At 42.5% G+C, this 20209-nt stretch overlaps 2 protein-coding genes across 5 annotated transcripts; one reads left to right on the top strand and one right to left on the bottom strand.

The window, feature by feature from the left end:
• Window positions 1-510: 510 nt before the first annotated feature.
• On the bottom strand, window positions 511-11597 carry COQ6 (coenzyme Q6, monooxygenase). 2 transcript variants are annotated; one of them, XM_074868363.1, is made up of 12 exons: window positions 11580-11597; window positions 7882-8016; window positions 7102-7160; window positions 5838-5961; window positions 5284-5414; window positions 4822-4929; window positions 4658-4720; window positions 4230-4337; window positions 3610-3812; window positions 2394-2509; window positions 1806-1972; window positions 511-675 (listed from the first exon to the last, which is right to left on the bottom strand). In XM_074868363.1, the coding sequence occupies exons 2-12, from the start codon at window positions 7943-7945 to the stop codon at window positions 646-648; spliced, it is 1173 nt and encodes a 390-aa protein (XP_074724464.1). In that variant the 5' UTR covers window positions 7946-8016; window positions 11580-11597; the 3' UTR covers window positions 511-645. The 2 variants fall into 2 exon arrangements, with proteins under 2 accessions (XP_074724464.1, XP_074724462.1); XM_074868361.1 differs by lacking the exon at window positions 11580-11597 and adding an exon at window positions 9549-9782.
• Window positions 9878-20134, top strand: FAM161B (FAM161 centrosomal protein B). 3 transcript variants are annotated; one of them, XM_074868350.1, is made up of 10 exons: window positions 9878-9952; window positions 10075-10307; window positions 11498-12060; window positions 14367-14704; window positions 15103-15230; window positions 15517-15684; window positions 16170-16269; window positions 17697-17827; window positions 18072-18158; window positions 19182-20134. In XM_074868350.1, the coding sequence occupies exons 2-10, from the start codon at window positions 10159-10161 to the stop codon at window positions 19234-19236; spliced, it is 1719 nt and encodes a 572-aa protein (XP_074724451.1). In that variant the 5' UTR covers window positions 9878-9952; window positions 10075-10158; the 3' UTR covers window positions 19237-20134. The 3 variants fall into 3 exon arrangements, with proteins under 3 accessions (XP_074724451.1, XP_074724452.1, XP_074724453.1); XM_074868351.1 differs by lacking the exon at window positions 19182-20134 and having other exon boundaries at window positions 9878-10307; window positions 18017-19122; XM_074868352.1 differs by lacking the exons at window positions 18072-18158; window positions 19182-20134 and having other exon boundaries at window positions 9878-10307; window positions 17625-17758.
• Window positions 20135-20209: the final 75 nt, after the last annotated feature.

Below are 20209 nucleotides of genomic sequence, written 5' to 3'. Positions count from 1 at the left end.
TTCAAGACATCATGGTGCAGTTTTCTTTCCTAGATATTGTTGTTGTCTTGCATCTCTTTTTCATGGAGCCCTTAAGACTAGCCAGTTCCACAAGGAACACCATTATTAAATAAAGCACTAAGAGAAGGGCAGGGAAAAGGGTGAAAGAAAGAGACAGCTTAGAGCTTTAAAAGATGTCTGCCACCATGAGCTGTCTCCCTCTGCTGAAAGCTACCCCTCCTTTCTGAGTCCAGGAAGTGCTAAGAACTCAAGAGTGGCATTACAGCTCTAGAAATCACATCAGAGAAAACTGAAAGTAATTAAGCAGCAGAAGTTGTAGCTGGCAAAATTCAGCACTGCATTTGCCAGAAGACAGCTCTTTCCACCTCAGTCTTCAATTCAAAAAGCCCAAATTAAAAGCACGTTGTACAGATAGTTCTGTGGCTGAAGACATCATGGTACTATAAGAAGAGACCCTAAAATCCTCTTGAGGGGAGCAGATGAGACAGAACATTTGCATAAACTGGTGGGTGATGTAATACACAGCTTAATCCCTCAGTTTTATTGTTAAATTAAAAATAACACAATTCAAAGATTCAAGTCAGTCACAGTTCTTATAAGGGCAATGCATTCACTGGCAAGCTGCTGTTCCAAACTGACAGCAGATCACTTGCTGGCAAAAGCCATGATTTGCTCCTAAAAGAGAAGAAAAAGGTAAGTAATTTATAAAGTGATAGTAAGCATACATTCCAGAACGCAACTATAGTCTCCTTCCCTTTTATACATATGGACAACGGTTCTTTGTCAGCCTTTCTAGCCAAGTGCAGAGCACCTGTCCCTGTATGCTACAAAATTAAAAGTTTCAACATTCCTTTCCTTCCCAAGTAGCACAAAACAGAGGTGTTGTTACCAACAGGTTCTGTGCTCAGAAAAAGAGGTCTTCATTTGGTTTTCTGCTTTCAACAGAGAAACAGAAAAAAAATTCTGAGCACTGAAACAGCAGCACAGTCCTCTTTAGTGCAATAAAGATACTTGCCAGTGGCAGCTACTACACCTTTGGAATTTACTGCTCTTCAACTCTGTGTCTTAACTGTGACCATAACACAAAGGAAACGCCAACTGTGTTTAATAGGAAGGTGACTTGATTTGTGGAATAAAACATTCAAATCCAGAAATGAGGAATCTAACTTGACAGTGCTTGGGAGCTTTGAGAGAGGTGGCTTAAGAATCCTCATGAAAATCCAGCAACTAGGTCAAGATGGTGCAGAACTTAGGCAAATAGGCTGCAAATAGAGGGTCTGTGTTTAAGACTGAACCTCCTCACAACTGCCTTCCTCAGGTAACTTCCATCATGAAGACTTGCACTTCTGCCAGGAGGGAACAATTTCACAAGGCAAAACAGCACAGAAATGGGCAACTCGTTTGAGCTGTGCCCCACATCTGCCAAGTCACGTGAATATGTGTCTTCATAGGCCTGGTTTTTCATAATGCATTTCTGGAATGCAGTTCAAGGTTCTGTATTTTCATTCCATAGCAAAATAAAGCAAAAAACTTCAAATGACTTCTAACCTCTAACTACTGATACAGAGTATAGACACTTCGATCCCTTACCTTCCCTTATGCTGCAGGAGAAAACAGTTACTACTAAGTCATCAGTTATTTAGGAACTCCTCAGGCTCATTCAGGACTCAAAACTTCAGTTTGAGCAAGTAGCATTTTCTAACCAAACATGTTTCATTTAAAAGAAGAAAGTATTCACAGCTTCTGTATGTTTCACAAATAGTTCTGGACTCTTCCTACAGCCCTCACTAAAGTGAGATTCTTACCTTGACAGGAGGCAGGGCATTTGTTGCTTGCAATCCCCATGTCCTCAGCAACACCAAGGGAGCCAGCCTCGTGGAGTAAAGCCTCTTTAGCACATCAACAGCAGCTATCAAGGCGACATTGTGCCTCTGACGTTCTGTCTCAAACTTCAAGAGATGTTTTAAGGAGCCTGGAAGAGATAATTGAATGCTCCTATTAAAACCGAGTGCCACAAACAATTGTGCATCTTATCTATATAGCAGTCTCCACTGTCAACTGAAAACACAGAACAGAGAAATGGTTCATATTAATAAAGGCCTCCTTCCATCAGCTAGTGCTCTTCATGTCACCACCTCTTTAACTACCATTCTGCAAAACTTTTTCTTAAAGCAGCTTTGAGATTTGTGGGACAGAAACTGCATCCAAGAATCTTTAACCACTCCACAGCCAACGGTCATCGGAACAGTTTTGCTTCAAAGCTGCTTGTGCCTTTCAAACACAAGACAGCAGCACACTTAACCTGCAACAGTGGTAACGCATGTCCTGATGTTAGCAGCGAAGGCCTGTAAGACTAATCCTCTTCCAGCCACTTGGTTGTCTTGGATTCTTACCCAGGTCGCTCCCATTGAAGGCTGCTGCACTGAGGTGATGGGCTAAACATGCAGTATCACCAAAGCCCAGGTTTACACCTTGTCCTGCAAGTGGGTGGACTCTGTGTGCTGCATCCCTGGAGCAAGAAAAGACAGAAATTTATATCCCTTCTTGAAGAACGCCATAAAGGCTGACAAGCCCCAGAAGGGATCAGTATAGCACTCCTCACCTCTCTGCAATAAACACCACCTTACGGCACCATATACGCTTTATCCAGTACTTCCCTGCATGCTATGCTGAGCTACCTGACTGCCTCTCCAGTTGTAAGGAGCAAGACAAAGGGGAGATAACAAAAAGCAGTTCTGAAAGGAAAAATTCTAAAAAGTCCTCTCTCGGATCATGTGTGGAACAGGCCTCAATGTTTTATAAGTGACCTCAGCACAACAGGAGGTATATCTCTGCCACATTTCACAGAGACAAAGTAAACAGACATCATGAATACAAAGTGGGATATCATTGAATAGAAACAAAATCAGGTTCTTTTATGAGCAGACTTGTCTGTAAAGGACAAAGCCAGACATACTGATAAGGAAGTCTTAAAGTTAGAGAAATGAAATGAAGTTTGGGTATGAAATATAAGATCATGCACTTTAACAAGCTATGAAGCACAGAGTGGCTCACAAGTTGGAAAGATGAAAAGTATCTGAAGTGTAGTATGGCATCCAAGGATTACTCTAAGCTACCAGTGTATTGCAACTGTGGTGGAGAAAAAAGTACGTATAACCTTAGAATTTAAAAGATGAGATACCTTCCTGTTACTATAGGTCACCATACAAAAGCCTATGACATCTCATGTGGAATAATTTTTAAGTTTTGCCATTTGTGTTCAAGAAAGGTGAGTTTAAAACTCAAACTGGTACACAGAATGGCTGCTACAATGTTTGAGGAAGTACAGGTCCAGCATGAGACACTGAATCATTTCGCTGGACTACACAAACCAGAAAAGGGAAATAATTATCTCAGAGTTTACATAGAAAGCACACACAATGGACAGAGCTACTCATAATAAAGGACTTTGTTGGCACAAGAGCACATGGTACAAACTGGCCTGGATAAAGTCAAACTGAAACCATAAATATTTCTAACAATCTAATTTGTTGTCTGGGAGCCGCTACGCTCACATCATTTCTAACGCCACGCCACCCACTCACACAAGGGCTACCCCAGGGACCTTACCCGATAAGAGCCACACGGTGCTGGACATACTCTGTCGCATGCCCCATTCCAAGAGGGAACATGGCTCGGCTCCCTGGATCTACTTTAGCAACACTTGGGGGCAGCTGACGGACTGCAGTCCCTGAGGGTTTCAGGAGTGAAATAGCAGATCGAAACATGGCCCCAGCAGTATCAATGAAGTCAGAGTGGTTTACGTTGCTCCACTGAAAAAACAAATCTTTAGATGTTAACCCAAACTAGACATGTAAAACAATCCAGTAGAAAACCATCTGAATGAGCTCCAAATACTGAATTTTAACCACTTGGACAAAACTATACAGCAGAAGAAACTATCATCATTTTAGGACATAAAAGTTTCAAACTAGGATGAGCCTACCCTTCCCACCTTTTGGAAATTTAGTTCAACAACTTCTGTGACTTTCAGAACTAATCTAATTCAGTCGCAAGGGGTCATCCATTCTTTGCTAAGTGCCTTTTTAATACTATCCTCACCAGGGGAAGGAACTTGAGAATCCACCTCTCCCATTATCTCCCACCATCCTTTAAGCTGTAGGGCTCCATTGTATTTCTTGTGATTAAAACAAAGTCAGCCTCACACCCACCACAAGGCTGATACTCACAAAGGCAGAGTTGATGCTATCCACAAAACTTTCCTCATCCATACCGAGAAGTTCCGATGCATGTTCATGAGATGTAGACCAGACCAGAGAGCTGGCAGTGTCAGACAGCTAGTTTAAGGGAACGTCAAGTTTAAGTGTCAAGAGAAAAAGAAGCAAAAATAAATGATCAGTGCAAAGATTTCCCCACTGCCCTGCCTCACACCAGTCCCTCTGAACTTTACTCTTCCAGCCCAACTTGCTACAAGTGGGAAATACCAAGGAAAAAGTGAGAGGGCAGAAGGGAAAACAAATGCAATAACTGTAAAGTAAAAGGCAGATGGACAAATTCTTAAGAGACAGAACCAACATAGAAAAGCACAGACAGAAATAAAGTTACTAGAAAAGAACAGACTTAAAAAAAAAAGTACAGAGACTGCGAGTCACCTTACCGGAAGAAGTGCAATCGGCCCTGTGGGAAGGAACCTCTGCCATGCTACATTATTGTCTGTGGCCTACAGTGGAAAGAAGTAAGTGGAGAGTTACGAACTAGGGACCTGGATCACCTGCTTAAGCTGTTCTGCTGCTATGGAAGAGTCACTTTGCAGGATTTCACCTCAGACAAATGGAGAGTTGCCACCACAGCTGACTGGTCGTACCGATGCTCAATGTTCTTAATTTCAGCTTCCTTCCGGACTACTGAGTTATGACCATCTGCACCAATCTGCAAAACAGATACAAAGCAACCTCTTCAGCAGCTCCTAAGAAAGCCAATATTCCAGTCTACAAACCTCAGCCTGCATGTACACATTTTTTTGTTTATTCGGAAAAAAAGATTCCCCAAAAAACAGAAGAGGTAGCCCCTTCTGCACTTGTCCAATTCAGCACAGTCTTCTTGCGTCAGGTACAGAAAAGGCTACGCACCGTGTCCCATAGCATCTCTGACAGAGTTAGGCACTCACCTCACTCAAGCCCTCCACGCGGGTGGAGCGGCACACATGGAATCAGAACCAAATCCAGTGGAAAGGACTTGGGTGAGAGATGATGCCTGATCAACAGAAATAAAAAGTTTAGTTACCAGCAGTTTGGTCTGAAGTCTGCGTCCATCAGCTAACTCAATTTGGACCCAAGGGCTTGTGTCACAGCTGTGAGAGGGAAGGGGCCAGGTATACCCCACTGCTCTGCTCCTGTAGAAAACCTCCACCCGGTCTGATGGGAACACAAAGTACCATGGTCACAGCATGATACAGACATGAAAAAAGGAAACATCACTACAACAGCAAAGGCCACGCGTGTCTTAATGGCACCCTAAAAGCTGACCCTACAATTTTCAAGGCACCCTGAAAGAACAGATCTGGCCAACCCTTTGTCACCACAGGGCCTGCTCTGGATCTTTTCATTAAGTCTATTTCTGGAGAGACTATGTTCTGGAGAACTACATATGCAACTGCTTTCTTGATGCGTAGCCTTCGGAAGACAAATTTCTCCCTCCCCCCAATTCAAGAAGCTGCCTATGTATCAACTTGTTAGATTAATTATCTTTCTCCCTCTCATAACTTAGGACATACAACAGAAGGCAAATAACTGAAAGCTCTCTGCAGGAAATAAAATATTAAAGAAGTTGACCACTACCTGCTACTGCATCTAACTGTTTTGTGAGAGCAGACATAATGACATCATTTTCCACTATGTAACCCATGTCATCTAAGTCATCTTTCTCAAAAACGATCATGGCTTCTGAACAAGCATCCCACACCTACAAAGAAAAAATACATTACATGAAGCTACATGATAAAGAAGTGCTGTTCCTTTCAGGGACTATGAATGTATCCACCTTAAGAGGAAAAGGACACAGCAATCTAGAAACACAGAACTAGAGGAAACGTCCTGAATTACCATCCATTCCCAGCTACTAAAGTACATTACATAATTCCTTTCATACAGTGATCTAGCTTCATCTCAACTAATTGCAAAGAAAGTTTTTTATCCCTACTATCCTGTTACATGATTAACATACAAAGCTACCCTACCACCTTGTTGTGGGTTAACCCCGGCAGGCAGCTCAGCACCACACAACTGCTTGCTCCCTTCCCCACAGTGGGATGGGGGAGAGAACTGAAAGGGTAAAAGTGCAAAAACTCATGGGTTGAAATAAAGACAGTTTAATAGGTAAAGCAAAAGCTGTGCATGCAAGCAAAGCAAAACAAGGAATTCGTTCATCACTTCCCATTGGCAGGCAGGTGTTCAGCCATCTCCAGGAAAGCAGGACTCCATCATGCGTAACGGTTACTTGGGAAGACAAACACCATCACGCCAAACATCCCCCACTTCCTTCCCCTTCCCCCAGCTTTATATGCTGAGCATGACATCACATGGTCTGGGATATCCCTTTGGTCAGTTGGGGTCAGCTGTCCCGGTTGTGTCCCCTCCCAGCTTCTTGTGCACCCCCAGCCTCCTCGCTGGTGGGGTGGTGTGAGAAGCAGAAAAGGCCTTGGCTCTGTGTAAGCACTGCTCAGCAATAGCTAAAACATCCCTGTATCATCAACACTGTTTCCAGCACAAATCCAAAACATAGCCCGGTATGAGCTACTATGAACAGCATTAATTTATCCCAGCCAAAACCAATACACACCTTTACCTTTATTTCCTGACTAGCACCCATGCCTCAATATCTACGGCTTCCATTAGGAATCAATCTTTCACCCTGTAACATCAAGACTCTGAGGATGGGTATTTCTGAGTAGACTGCTACCCCCAAAAAAATAACAGGAATCATCATAAGCATGACCTGCCCTTTACCAAAGAAAAAAGGTAATCTTTGGGTCATTAACATAAGTACTTCTGAGAGTTCAAAGCAGGTGGACATATAGTATATTCACAGCCCTAAGTAAAGCACCTGCATTCGCCGGAACGGTTTGAGTCTCAGGCTGCAGACATGATCCCACGCACCAAAACCTGAAAGAGAGAAAGGACACAAATGCATAGAGATACAGGTTCACACATGACATTGAGACTCAAACAAAACTGAAGCTCACTCCAAACTTTCCTCCTCCCTCCTTGACTATCAATGCCCAGACTCTGCTTGTACCATCTCTAGACAGGGCCGGGTCTGCCTCAATACTTTCACAGCTCCAGCATCACATTATTTTACTGTTAACACAAGCCAGCAGAAAAGAAACAAGAGTTTTTTGTGAACGCTGTTACTTAACAGTCAACTCTCACTGTCCTATCACTGAACAATAAAACAGACACAGAAACGCATGGCCATCATTGTTTAGAACATTTCTTTCTCCATAAGGAACCAAGGCTCAAATATCTCTTTAAAATTAAAATTAATCAGAAGTGAGTTACCAGACTACAGAGCACTAAGCATGTGCTGCTTTTGTGAACAGAACATTCCAGATACCGTAGAGAGCACCTTACAATCTTTCACTAACCTAATGTTACAAATATTTATATAACGAATCAGGCCAACATACCAGAACACAGATCCCTGTTATCAAGAGAAGCCTGATTTCATCACCACAATTCAGCATATAGAATACTAAGAGACAAGGGCAAATAATTCCGTTAAGTTTAAGATGAAGGCAACACATGCTTAAAGGGGTTTTGTTTAAACAAAATAAAACCAGATCAAATAGAGGGTTAAAACGCAAACAGTAGAAATCACACTTACTGCTTAGGAGGGTTGCTGATCCTGGGGAGATGGAACTGACCCTGTTACTGTAACTGTCTGGCATGTGATCACATTCTTTCCTAGGACCAGCCTCCAGCAAAGCAATCTTCTTATCATGGAAGTGGATATCATGCCCTAAAATAAACAAGTACATGCTTTGTTACAATGCTTCTGCCAAAAAAACTAATTTCTTGTTTCTATAGTAATGATATGCATTTTTGTAATAAGACAGAGTAGATGCAAAACTTAATGAAGAAATTAATTTACAATACAGGTTTTGACCAAGCAGGTGAACTTTTATATTTTAAAGCTTTATGACTACAGTCCTGTTACTGAGATGGACAAACCTCTGGCAGTTAAAGCAATGATTAAATGTTTTCTTTTTGTATAAAGTTTACATTTTGTACAAATTTGTGCCTATTTTGTTATGACAGCTCATTAGTGAAGTATTAACAAGTGAAATCTGCAATGTTTACTCCATGCACGGAACACATTTTTCGGAGTTTGAACATAAATTCACCTATTAGAACAAGTCATCAAAATAAAACTTCTATGATATTTAGCCACTACATTAATGTTTTCTTTATCCTTATATTCTGACAGTGGAATAGCACAGGCAGTTTACACTTTAATTTTCAAAGAGAACTGATAAAAAATGAAGAGAGGACTCAAAAGTAAATCACACTACAGCTGAATTAGCCGTACTTGTTGCATCTGACCCCTATGGCTGCGGAAGGTACTAAGACCAGAAACATTGTCCTTATAACATCCAGAGTTTACTGCTACAGCAGTCCCAATAACAGCAGTATCCTGAACGTATTTTCTAGGTTATGCATAACACAACCTCATCTCTTGAAAGGACCGAAACCCACATGTTAGCCTTAGATATCACTGCTGGAGGGGATCCTTACGATGTCTCAATTTCACTGTGGTCTTGTGTAACAATACAAACAGAACAGTAAGCTTGCAAGGTAAATCCTTACACTTGCAAAGCACTTACTGCTTAGGGTCATTGCTCTTTTGCTCTTCTTTACACTCTTCTTTAGGCTTCTGTCACTATTGCACCCTTCTGAATCAACATTGCAAATAAAGAAGCAGCCAGTACTTTCAGATCTCTACTGATACAGGCCATGCATGAATGCATTTTAACTTGGTATTCCAGTGATTAAATTCAGGCTTAGAAAATGAAACTTCAGATCAGAAAAGCATTTTCAGCTATGGCTGAAATTATCCATCAGTGATTTAAAGGCGACCATGTTTGGCAGAAGACAAGCAGTCTACAGAATTCAAAGTAACGGCTACATTAACACACACATAAGTAGGACAAGGCTCATCATAACGATCAGCTAACCAAACAGCTTTAAGTCAACTTTAGAGTGCTGTCACAAGGGGATGCAGGAATAAGGAAATTTCACAACAGGATCTTGAATGTTAAGATCCTAAATGATAACTACATAGTTATCTCCTTTTTATAAGGTCCACTTATAAAAGTACCCGATACTCCAGACACTGAAACATTGAGGTTTTGGGAAAGCTCCCACACTGAAGTTTTTCGTGGAACCGGTGAGACAGCGGGACACAAAACCCGCGACTCGCTGAACTCACAGAACACGGTGCGGGAGGCCCGAAGGTGCCGCCCGGCGCGGCCGAGAAGGTCACAGCCTTACCCAGCACTGCGGCCATGGCGCTCCCGACCATTCCCCCGCCCGACACCACCACATCATAGAGCGGCGCGGCGGCGGCAACAGACCGGAGGGGAACCCGGGAGCCGGCCCGCAACCTCCCAGCGAGCGGGGCCAGCAGCCCCCTGCCACACGCGACCGCCATCACCGCGGAAGTGACGACAGGGCGGAAGTGGCTTTCTGGAAGCCATGACAACGCAACCTGCCCGGGGGCGGGCGCTACACGAAACACCTCTTCCCGAGCACCAATGAGCGAGCGGCGGGTGCGGCCCGTCTTGGAGTCTGATTGGCTGCTTGAGGCCGAAAAGGCGGGCCTAGAGCACTGCCGGCTTCGCTGATTGGCGGGAGCTGGATCGGTGCCGTTGGAGGGCTGAGGCGGCCGCCTGCAGGTGAGGGCGGCGGCCCGGCCGCGGCGCTACCTCAGCCCGGGGAGCGCCGAGGCCGGGCCTGGAGGTTGGGGTCGCACCCCCGAAACGAGCACTTCTCAATTTATTTTTTTTTTTTCTTCCAGGTGACACGGCATCCCCTCAGGCTGTAACGGACCAACTCCCGCGGCTCCCGCCACCAGGCGAGGAGCTGGGAGCAGCCTCTCGGGATGGGAGGCCGGCGGTCTCCATTAGAACCGGGCTTACCGCACCAGGCAAAGTTAAGGGGTGACCTCGGGGTATCCGAAGAGGATGAGGAGTTCGAGAGTTTCAGGCAGGAGGCGGCAGTCCTGCGTGACAAGCTGTGGGAGGCTCTCAGGTAGGATGGTACCTGGTAAGGATGGCAGAATGGCATGTGGGATTCTTGCTGTGTCTGACCTGTGACGAGGCAGAGTGTGAAGTCCCAGGATGCACATATATAGGTGCCAAAACGCTGGCCACAAATCTATCCACAGATGGGAGGATGGGGCCAACAGGTGCCCACGTAAGCAGCTTTCACATAAAACATGACCAGCACAAATCCCATTCCTGCTCATCAGCTAATCATGCTTAAAATTGGCTAGCAGATCACCCACGTTCCTATCCAGCATTCAGTCTTCAGAGCTGTGGTCCCTCCAGTGTCTAGCTCTCACACCTCTTGTCTTTCTCTGTGGTTAGTCCAGCTTGAAATTCACTAGCAGATCACACACACATGCTCTTACAAAGGAAATAATTTATGAAGAATGGACTGCAGCAATCACCAGGCAAGGGTATTGAACAGGAGCCTGTTTATGCATGATCAGCACCTTCTGTTCCCCCCCTTTTTCCCATTTTCCTGTTCTTGGCCCACCCTGATCTGATCCACTTGGATCCTTCCTTTTAGCTGCATTTATTCCTTCCCTAAATATCTCACAAGTTTTACTCAGTTTCACAATCACCCTCAAACATCTACGAGAAGTTTGCTATTTCAATGAGACCTGTGATAATCTTGGGCTTTTTTCTTATTATCAATTATACGATCTTCTTACGAACTATAAAGCGCCCAGCTGAACCTCTAAGGAGTTGCGCTAAAGCAGTTCCTTGCAATGGCCCTTCCATCAGCATCTTAGGAATGCTGGTGTTTGGTACTGTTTGTTAGGATTTGTGCATCTGTGTGCCTGATTTACTGCCTCTCCTGAGTTTGTCTTTTATGCTGAGTAGCTGTCTGCCAGATATCCCTAAAACTGGAACTTTCTGGTTTACTTGTGGCCTTTCTGGAAATAGAGTGCTAGCGGCATAATAAATTGCATTTCAGAGCTAAGTAGGCATAACCGCCGTTTTATACATGGAAAACAGAAAACAAGCAAAGCTCTGCTTAAAAACTTTGGTAGCAAAGCAAAATATAGAGCCTGAGAACAATAAGCCCTAGGCCTGTCTTAATGAACCAACTCAGCCTGCAGTGTCTTTCTCTTAATCAACACTGTCTCCCTTCTTTTAACTCTATCTTTTAATAATTTCACTTATTTCCCCTTCATAATGTCTTTGTCTTAGTTATACATCTGGTAACAAAAGGCAGTCCAGTTCTTTGATCGACCTCACCTCGGGCAGTACCTGGGATCAGCAAAAGCCTTACTTGTTTCCTAAATCCCGCTTGAGGCCAAAAAGCGCTTCATCTCCATGGATTCCTTCCATCACCATCCCTCAGCCTTTCAAAATGACGCTGCGGGAAGCTCGCAAAAAGTCCCAGTTGATGAAGTCATACATGTTTCTTGAACTAGACAAACAGAGAGACAAAAGGCAAAGCCAGGATGAAGCTGAATGTCAGAAACAATTCCGGGCACAGCCTGTACCTGCCCACGTGTTTCTGCCCCTTTATCAGGAATTAATGGAGCAAAATGAGACTCGCAGGCAAATAGCAACACAGAAAAGAAAGGAGCTGCTACTTTCAACCCAGCGGCCCTTCAGTTTCCTGGAGAAGGAGGAAAAAAAGAAAGAAGCTATCAGACAAAAGTTCCTGACAGCAGCAACCCCAAATGAGAGCTCCAAACAGAAGCAAACAAGTAAAAAAGTTCCAAAATCTACTTATGACGCACTTCTTGGAGATAAACTCAAAGGTAAAATGCCAGGGGTCTTCCTATAAAAACAACCCCCTGTGTGTCCCTTGCTGTCTCCATGCTGGGAGGTAGGATCATGGCCCATAGGGCATTACTTGGAGTGTAAAGACAATATCATTACCTCTCCTGGTGTTGTCTAGTCTCCTGTGTATCACTGGTCATTACGTTTCATCTAGATACCCCTACAGTAGAGTGTCCTAAATTTAATAGTCTTGTATCAGTGTCAGCAGCAGCAGTTCTGTACCACTCCCCAGCACACACGGGTACACTGTGCTTTTCAGACAGATTTCCATACCCCTTTTGCTGCAAATCATGTCAGTTTGGGAATCCTTCCCTGCACTGGATCCCATACCTTTGGTTATGCTAAAGGGACTTAGATGATTTGGGGCACAAACGTGAAGACAGATGTAGTGCCAGAAGTGTCCAAGCTCTGTGCAGTATCTTAGAACTAACAATTTTACTCCTACCCAAGTCACAGACTTTTTAGAATCACAGAATCATTCAGGTTGGAAAAGATCCTTGGGATCATCAAGTCCAACCATCAGCCCTACTCTACAAAGTTCTCCCCTACACCATATCCCCCCAAATCTCATCTAAACGACCCTTAAACACATCCAGGGATGGTGACTCCACCACCTCCCTGGGCAGCCTATTCCACTGTCTGACCACTCTTTCTGTGAAAAATTTTTTCCTAATGTCCAGTCTAAACCTCCCCTGTTGGAGTTTAAAGCCATTCCCTCTTGTTCTGTCACTAATCACCTGTGAGAAGAGACCAGCACCAACCTCTCTACAATGTCCTTTCAGGTAGTTGTAGAGTGATGAGGTCTGCCCTTAGCCTTCTCCTCCTCAAACTGAACAGTCCCAGCTCCTTCAATCGCTCCTCATAGGATTTGTTCTCCAGGCCCTTCCCCAGCTTCGTTGCCCTCCTCTGCACTCACTCCAGCACCTCGATATCCCTCTCGTATTGAGGTGCCCAAAACTGGACACAATATTCCAGATGTGGCCTCACCAGTGCAGAGTACCAGGGGACCATCACCTCCCTACTTTTGCTGGTCACACTATTTCTAAGTAATCTGTGCTGCACAGAACCCCTAGGAGAAAAATATTTCGTGAGCCCAAATCAGGCAATTATTTGAGTTCTAAGTGATAGTGCAGTAATCCAGTCTCTCCTGCCATTCTCTGATGTTTTCAGTCACCTTTCCACTTGCTCTCCACCTTCTTAAGTGCTAAAACAGGGGAGGTACGTGACAGGACCATTCTAGTCAGAGGGACAGCCAAGGAAATTTTCTTGATGTTTGCTTTCTTTCAGATGGCTTAAGCCCCAACAATTGTAAGTTTGAAGTAAGCAATACAGACTTCATACTTGAATATAGGAACTAAACCAGTCCTTGCTAATTCTCATTGCTTTTCTCACCCCCCTTTTTTTTTCCAGTTTCCCACTGATTTCTTGTTGAGTATATGCCAGTTTCACCAGAAAACATTCTGTTGTGGTGTACTGAACTAAATAGATTAGAAAGGTAAAAGAGCAAAAGACAAGCCATTGTTCTGTTTCTATCTGGTATATGAGAAGGAAGGAGGAATGAATATTTCATACCTCAATGCAAACTTATAGACTCAAGAAACCAGTTTTATTTTGCAAACAACAGTATTGATTTTTTTTCTAAAAGCAAAAACCCAACCCACAGCCAACTGTCTGCGTTTTCACAAATATTTAGTGTTGCACGGGAAAGGCCTCAGTTTCATGCTATACCCTGAAACACATTCCTTCTATGGAAAGTTTGTCATAGAAGTCACAAGACATGATCCATTCACCAAATGCTACTTACTTAAAATCTTTTCCAATATAGACAAACACTGCTGGACATTACATGGAAAAGCCCCCAGCCGTTACAAGTCTATGTGAACAGCCCATCTGGATCACACAGTCAACACAATGACAGAAAGTCCCATATGAAAAGTAAAACCTTGATTAACACAACACTTCTGCAAGACAAAGGGCACAAGTTAGCTGGTACCCCTAAGAATAGGAGGAGAAGGCTGTTCAGTAACTTACTCTGATAAGTGAAAGAGGTATTTAGAGATTAATGCCTAAGAGACGCTACCGTGTTTTTTCTGGTATCTGATTTTTTTTTCCCTGGGAGGCAAAGGAGAGAGACAGGCTGGAAAGTGGGGAGAGAGAACACAGGATGTCTGGTCTCTCCTATATATGTAGCTGCCATCAAAAAGTTTGAGAGTTGTGCAGTGGCAATTTCACAGCCTTTCATGTCACTCATACTCTTCTCATTGCTTTGCTTTTGATTCATTAGAAGCTGAACTCTACAGAGAAATCCGCATTCAGATGAGAGCGAAGGATTTGCTTGAGCTCTCCGTAGCTCCTATAGATACTAGCAACTGTCGGAGGGCGCCTCAGTCCCGAACTGCCACTAAAACTAAGCAGGAAAGACTTGGCTTCTTGCAGGATAAAAGTTTCAGCTTCAAGCCAAGAACTAATCCAACAATACCGGATTTTGAAGGACTTTACTGGGCATTTCAGAGGGAAGCAGTAAGGAGACAAGAAATCAAAGAGGCAACTCGTAATAAGCCATTCAAGTTAAGAACTTCCAATCTCCGTGGCAGGCAGAGGCAGGCTAATGAAAAGATAAAGGTGAGATGACTGGATATTTCTGTGGTACTGCTTTCTCTGATCAAGATAGCAACTTCTTAAATGTATAGCACTTATTTATGGATGGTTAATGTCCTGTGACCTCTGCCCTTGTCTTGGGAATACCGCAGAATTCTAGGATAAACCAGAGAACAAAATTCTACACAAAGAGATAAGCTGTGACAGCTAAGACTCAGGCACCCTTCCATACTCCTAATCACATCCCCTTCCCCTCATCCCTCAGCCCCTCCCCATGTAAATCCCTCCTGATGGAAGAGAGAAGAATGAGTGCATTGCCCACATACACCAACTGTATACCAACTGTTCTCTTTGGTAGACAAAGAACAGAGGAGATTCTGTATTGTGAACAAATACACTGAATGAAGTTCCATTTTTTTCAGGATTCTCAGCAACTTTCCAAGGTTTCAATGCAAAAATGTCATTCTCTCACCGGACTTTCTTCTCTCTCTTCCAACACCCTTCCAGTGCATATTACAGATGCAACTAGAAAAAGGGAATCTGCTATTAGGTAAGTAGAAAAGTTTGTCTACAAGACCATACAGCAACTAATGACCAAAATGGAGGGGAAAAAAGTCAGTGTTTTCCCTCATCACATTAACTATGTTGACAATACTTTTCCTAAATGTCGTCTTTCTTTGCTAATTCTTGCCCTGCCTCCCAGTTGATTTGGGAGCTGCACACTCATATGTCTGAAATTTTGCTTTTCTCCTTAGAGGACTACAAAAGTGAAATTCCCCGCTAGAGTGTAGTCTGGCAGTCTTAAGTGAGCTCATTAGTAACTTTTTTCTATATAGATACTCTCAAGATAACAAAAAGGAAGGGGACAAAGAAGGAATTTATTGGCTGGAGAAACAGAAAAAGAAATGTCAAGCTATCCGAAAGTCAGTGAACAGCCGAGCAAAAGCCCTGGATCCACATAAAAGTCTGGAAGAAACACACAAGGAGAAGTTGAAACAGAACTGGTCAGTATCCTATTCGGCACAGAAATAACCATTTGCTCTACTAACTGGGGATCATAGGTAATTCTTTAGGAGGAATTGGGTCTAAGAACATTACTAGCCTCCTTTTTGGCTGTCAAACCTGTTCCACATTCAATTGGATTTCTTGACAATTCCACACTACTCCTTCCATACAGAACAGTTTCCTTTAGATTAACATTTGTAGAAACTAATTTGTACAAACAAGTCAATTGAAATGTATAATTTGGTAAAGCACACATAAGGCAAGGTTTACTAAAAATGTGAACACTGTTTCTTTGCTTACAGTCTAGCAGTAAAGCTTTGCTAATGGGTCCATAACTTGCCAGCAACAGGATTTTTTTCCCAGCATTCAGAATCAAGAGAATAACCAGAGCTATTTAAAAGACGAAAGTTATTGAGAATTCCTCATTCCTGATAAACTACATTCAGAGGGAACCTGTATTAGATGGGCAACTTTTCCATTTCAGGCAAAATATGAGAGAGAGAACAAAGGAATACAGAAAGGAGCTGGAAGAAATGCAGCTGCGAGTCAAGAACAGACCATACCTCTTTGAACAGGTCACCAAGGTAACCGGTCAAAGTTCCAGAGTGTTTCTGGGTGACAGGATACACTGTCTTTCATTTAAGACAGGTATTAAGAAATCTAGTCTCAAGTTAATTCAGGGATAAGAAGGTGCAAATGGTTGCATGCTCTCCTGACTACACTCCAAATAACATATGGAAGGACCACCCAAGTATAATCTAAATTCCTTCCCACCACTGAAAAAACACTCAGACTTATTTCTTGGTTGTAGAGCTTTCCAGTGCTTAGTATATATTGCAATCAAAATATATGGTCTGATCAAAATCAAGGCCCTGTCACACCAGAAATTATATGAATACCTATTCTGCATCTGAATACCACAGCCTACAATCTAGAAATTTTAAACTTTTTTTCCTAAAACCCTCTTCAGTTGAGCACTTTTTCTTTATATCTGTAGTGCTACTAGGAAAACATTGATGACAGTTACGTCACTTATATCACCTGCAAGCTCTGCTCTCTGGGGTTGCATTCAGCACATCTCATCCATCACGCAGTACCAGCTGCAAATCTGTATTGCACTTGAGGTGTAAATACAATCTTTACTCTCTGTAAAGTATCTTTTTCCCTGGGTTTTCTCTTTCAGTTCTTGCCTCCTTGCAGGGATGGTATCTGGTTAGAGACATAGTGGCAATACATTGACAATATGCTGATGTAAGATTTCTCAAGAGAAAGTACCCTCCTGGGTCAGACTTTCTGTTCAGATGACTGGTTAATGGAGGCAGAGAACACATTTGTATGATAAATATTGGTGACATTTCTGTTTGCCAGGTTGGTAAGAATTCACCAGTATTGACAGCATATGACACAGTATATGACTTGTGTTGAGACAAGATTTCTATCGTTCCATATAGAACACTTTAATCTTTAGGAACTGGCCAGTCCCTCTGGAAAACTCTCATCTCAGATTACATTAATCTGCAAGGTTTATTTGGAGGCAGTGAGGATATAGGATCCAGGATGCTTGGTTTTCAGTTTCATGAAGATGAGCTGATACGAAGCTATTTCACAAATGCTCTCCATTTACAGAACTCCACTGTCATTAGTGCTTACAAATTACAAGCAAACATGTCCAGAATTTATCTCAACCCTGTCTTGCACATAGTCTCAATTTGAGTGCCAGAGTCAGGACTCAGACACCAGTATGCTAGTCTGGTAAGACTGGAATGCTGTAGAAGCAGGAGAACAGAAGAAGGAAATTAAAAAAGAACAGGAGCAGGAAAAGGTGAGCTCTGACTTTGAGAGATGTGAGACACTGTCCTAGTATTCAGTTTTGGTACTGTACTATATGGATGACAAAAAATTTGGACAGGGGCTTTTGCTCTCCTCTTGTTCTCATTAGGAATGTCAGCCATGAAGTTCAAAACAACTTGACCATTATGGGGAAGCCCCAGTTTAAGTTTCTATTTTATAGCGTGATGCTCGTCAAGGAGCAGAGCGTCGCTACAGACACACCCTCCAGCAGGTTGGGCTAAGCGAAGAATTTGTAAGGAAAAAAGGGAAAGATGCCACTGACTTGCTGGAAGAAGAATCTGACATTCCCAGGTAATAAAAACAATGTAATACAGCTCTTTTGCCTTTGACTAAAAATATTTCCCTTGTTCATGGAAGTGCTTCAGTTTGTATCATCCAGTGTAGGCAAAGTTAAATCAACTTCATGCTTCTTATTAAGCATCATGGCTTCTCTGTCTTAACCCCTATGACTGCACTCTATTTCTTATGCATGGGACAAAGCTGCAAGTAAGGACTGCAGACCATTTCTGGTATTAGACAATCACTATTTCTGCAGAGCGCTGAAGCCTCGGGGTGAAAAGGACAACTGTACTGTACAGGAAGGAGAACCTCAAGAGGAACAGAGTGGAAAGGAAATGGCAACGTAAGATCTAGCAGAAGAATCAATCGATCGTCTCTTGATTTTTTTAAATTCAAGATTCTCCAGGTTAATCCTCAGGAACTTTATGGTTTAGGCTGACACCTAAGAATTGCTCTGGGGTGAGATGTGAGAACTTAGTAAAGAAAAAAAAAGACCAACTGTTGTTTAGAGCATGTCTTGTCCAACACAGCAAACCCTGCAGCCTCCCTTAGTCTTCACAAGTGTTCCTTGTGTGAGCCATTTCCCTTTCTTTAATGGGCAACAAAACAAGTTAAAAAGGTTGAAGCGCTATCTTTGGATAAAAATAGACATGAAAAATTGAAGAGGTGCATCCTCTAGTGTCATCTCACATTCATGCCACAGAAGCACACAGAAAGGGGAGAATGCCTTTCAGTGTGCTAAACCGTGGTTTACACATATATGGGGTAGAATGTTTTTAAACAAGGTATTTCTAAAAAAATATAGCCGGGTTTGACCTACCTTGGGAGAAGACTCAGAGGGAAGTCCTCCTCTGGAGTTAACTCTTCATTCACCCATTACCAGCTCTGCTCCTTCCTCCCAATTAGGAAGAAGCAATAGTCTCTCTGTATTAAAAAATCTCCCATATTTCATTATTTGAAACTGTTTTAACATCTTGCCTATTTAGGTCATTAATTTGGCCTGAAAAACAACCAAAATTATTAAGAAGGTTGTAATTAAGCAATGCATCAATTTGGATTGCTGTTGTCCTAATTCTACCATTACTGTGGTATCAAAGATGGATTTTGGTGGAAGAAAGATTAGGTATTACCTGTCAGCATGTTGCATTCAAAGGCCGGGCACATCTTGAATGGTATAGTTCACACATTAGCAGTCTTCCTTCACCTGACAATAATGATCTCAAAAATACAAACCCTTACCACCTGGAATGTTTTCTGAGAATTATGATATCAAAGCACTGTGAGATTAAAAGATTTTTAAATGGCTATCATGTTTCTGCATTGTCCAATTTCTTTATTAATCATCATTTCCTCACTTTTTCAATAGACGCTGTGTCTCTTTTCATCTTCGTCATCTCAATCCATTTCTCCTTATGCTGTAACAATAAAACCTCATCATCAGACCAGAAAGACAGTACCTGTAAGAGCTACCACATTAGATAAAGATATAAAACTGAGATAATGACATTTTTAATCGTAACAAAGTACTAGATCCAAGCCTTTATGGCCCTGGGGTTCCAGGCTGCTATGTTACACTTCCACCGAGATGGATACAGAGCTGACTGCACTGGGCTGCAGCAGTCCTCCTTACGGACTCAAATGATCTCCACCCTGAGCAGAGGCTTAAGCACCTGGGAGGGTTCAAGGAAGACTGTTACCAGCGTACCGGTTTCTGCACAGGTTTAATTGTGTAGGACACATAAAGGCTGTTCTTTCTCCTGTACCCCCTGGAAAAGAGCAGTGATGTAATCATATTGTCATCATGCCTTGTCACATTGAAAGAGGAAGGAAAGAAGATTTCTTCCATGTTCCAAGTCTGTGGCCTTGTACAGATATATCATTAGGCTTGCATGGATATATCTGGAGCAGTGGGAGTAAAATTTTAATACATACATTTTAAGGGGTATTTACTAAAATTGGTTGCCAATTGCCAGAATAATACTGCAAAGCAAATGATGCTGGAAAAAGAAATTTTCAAGTATGTGAAGTATAAAGGAAAACCTTAAGAAAGGAGAAACAAAGGCTGGACTTCAAATTAATATAAGATATTATGCCATATCTCTTTAACAAATACTAAGGTGGTATGCATGAATACAGTAACAGCTAAAATCCAAGTCACAGAAATTGCTGAAAGGGTGATGAAAGTAAAAGCATCAAACTGAATAACCGAAACTCCCCAGCACCTTCCTTGCTAAACAACACGTTGGTCTGAAGAGATTTGTAATCTCTTAATATACATCTCAAAAATGGTATGGAAATAAAGAATTTCAACTTTTTCTCTGGATTTTTGCATTTTATGAAAATATTTTGTTATTTTCATTTAAAAGAATTACACCCTGTTCAGCTAATTTATAA

The sequence above is a fragment of the Strix uralensis genome, chromosome 4 (genome assembly GCF_047716275.1).
Source record: "Strix uralensis isolate ZFMK-TIS-50842 chromosome 4, bStrUra1, whole genome shotgun sequence".
NCBI lineage: Eukaryota > Metazoa > Chordata > Aves > Strigiformes > Strigidae > Strix > Strix uralensis.
This window is presented reverse-complemented; position numbering and strand designations above follow the sequence as displayed.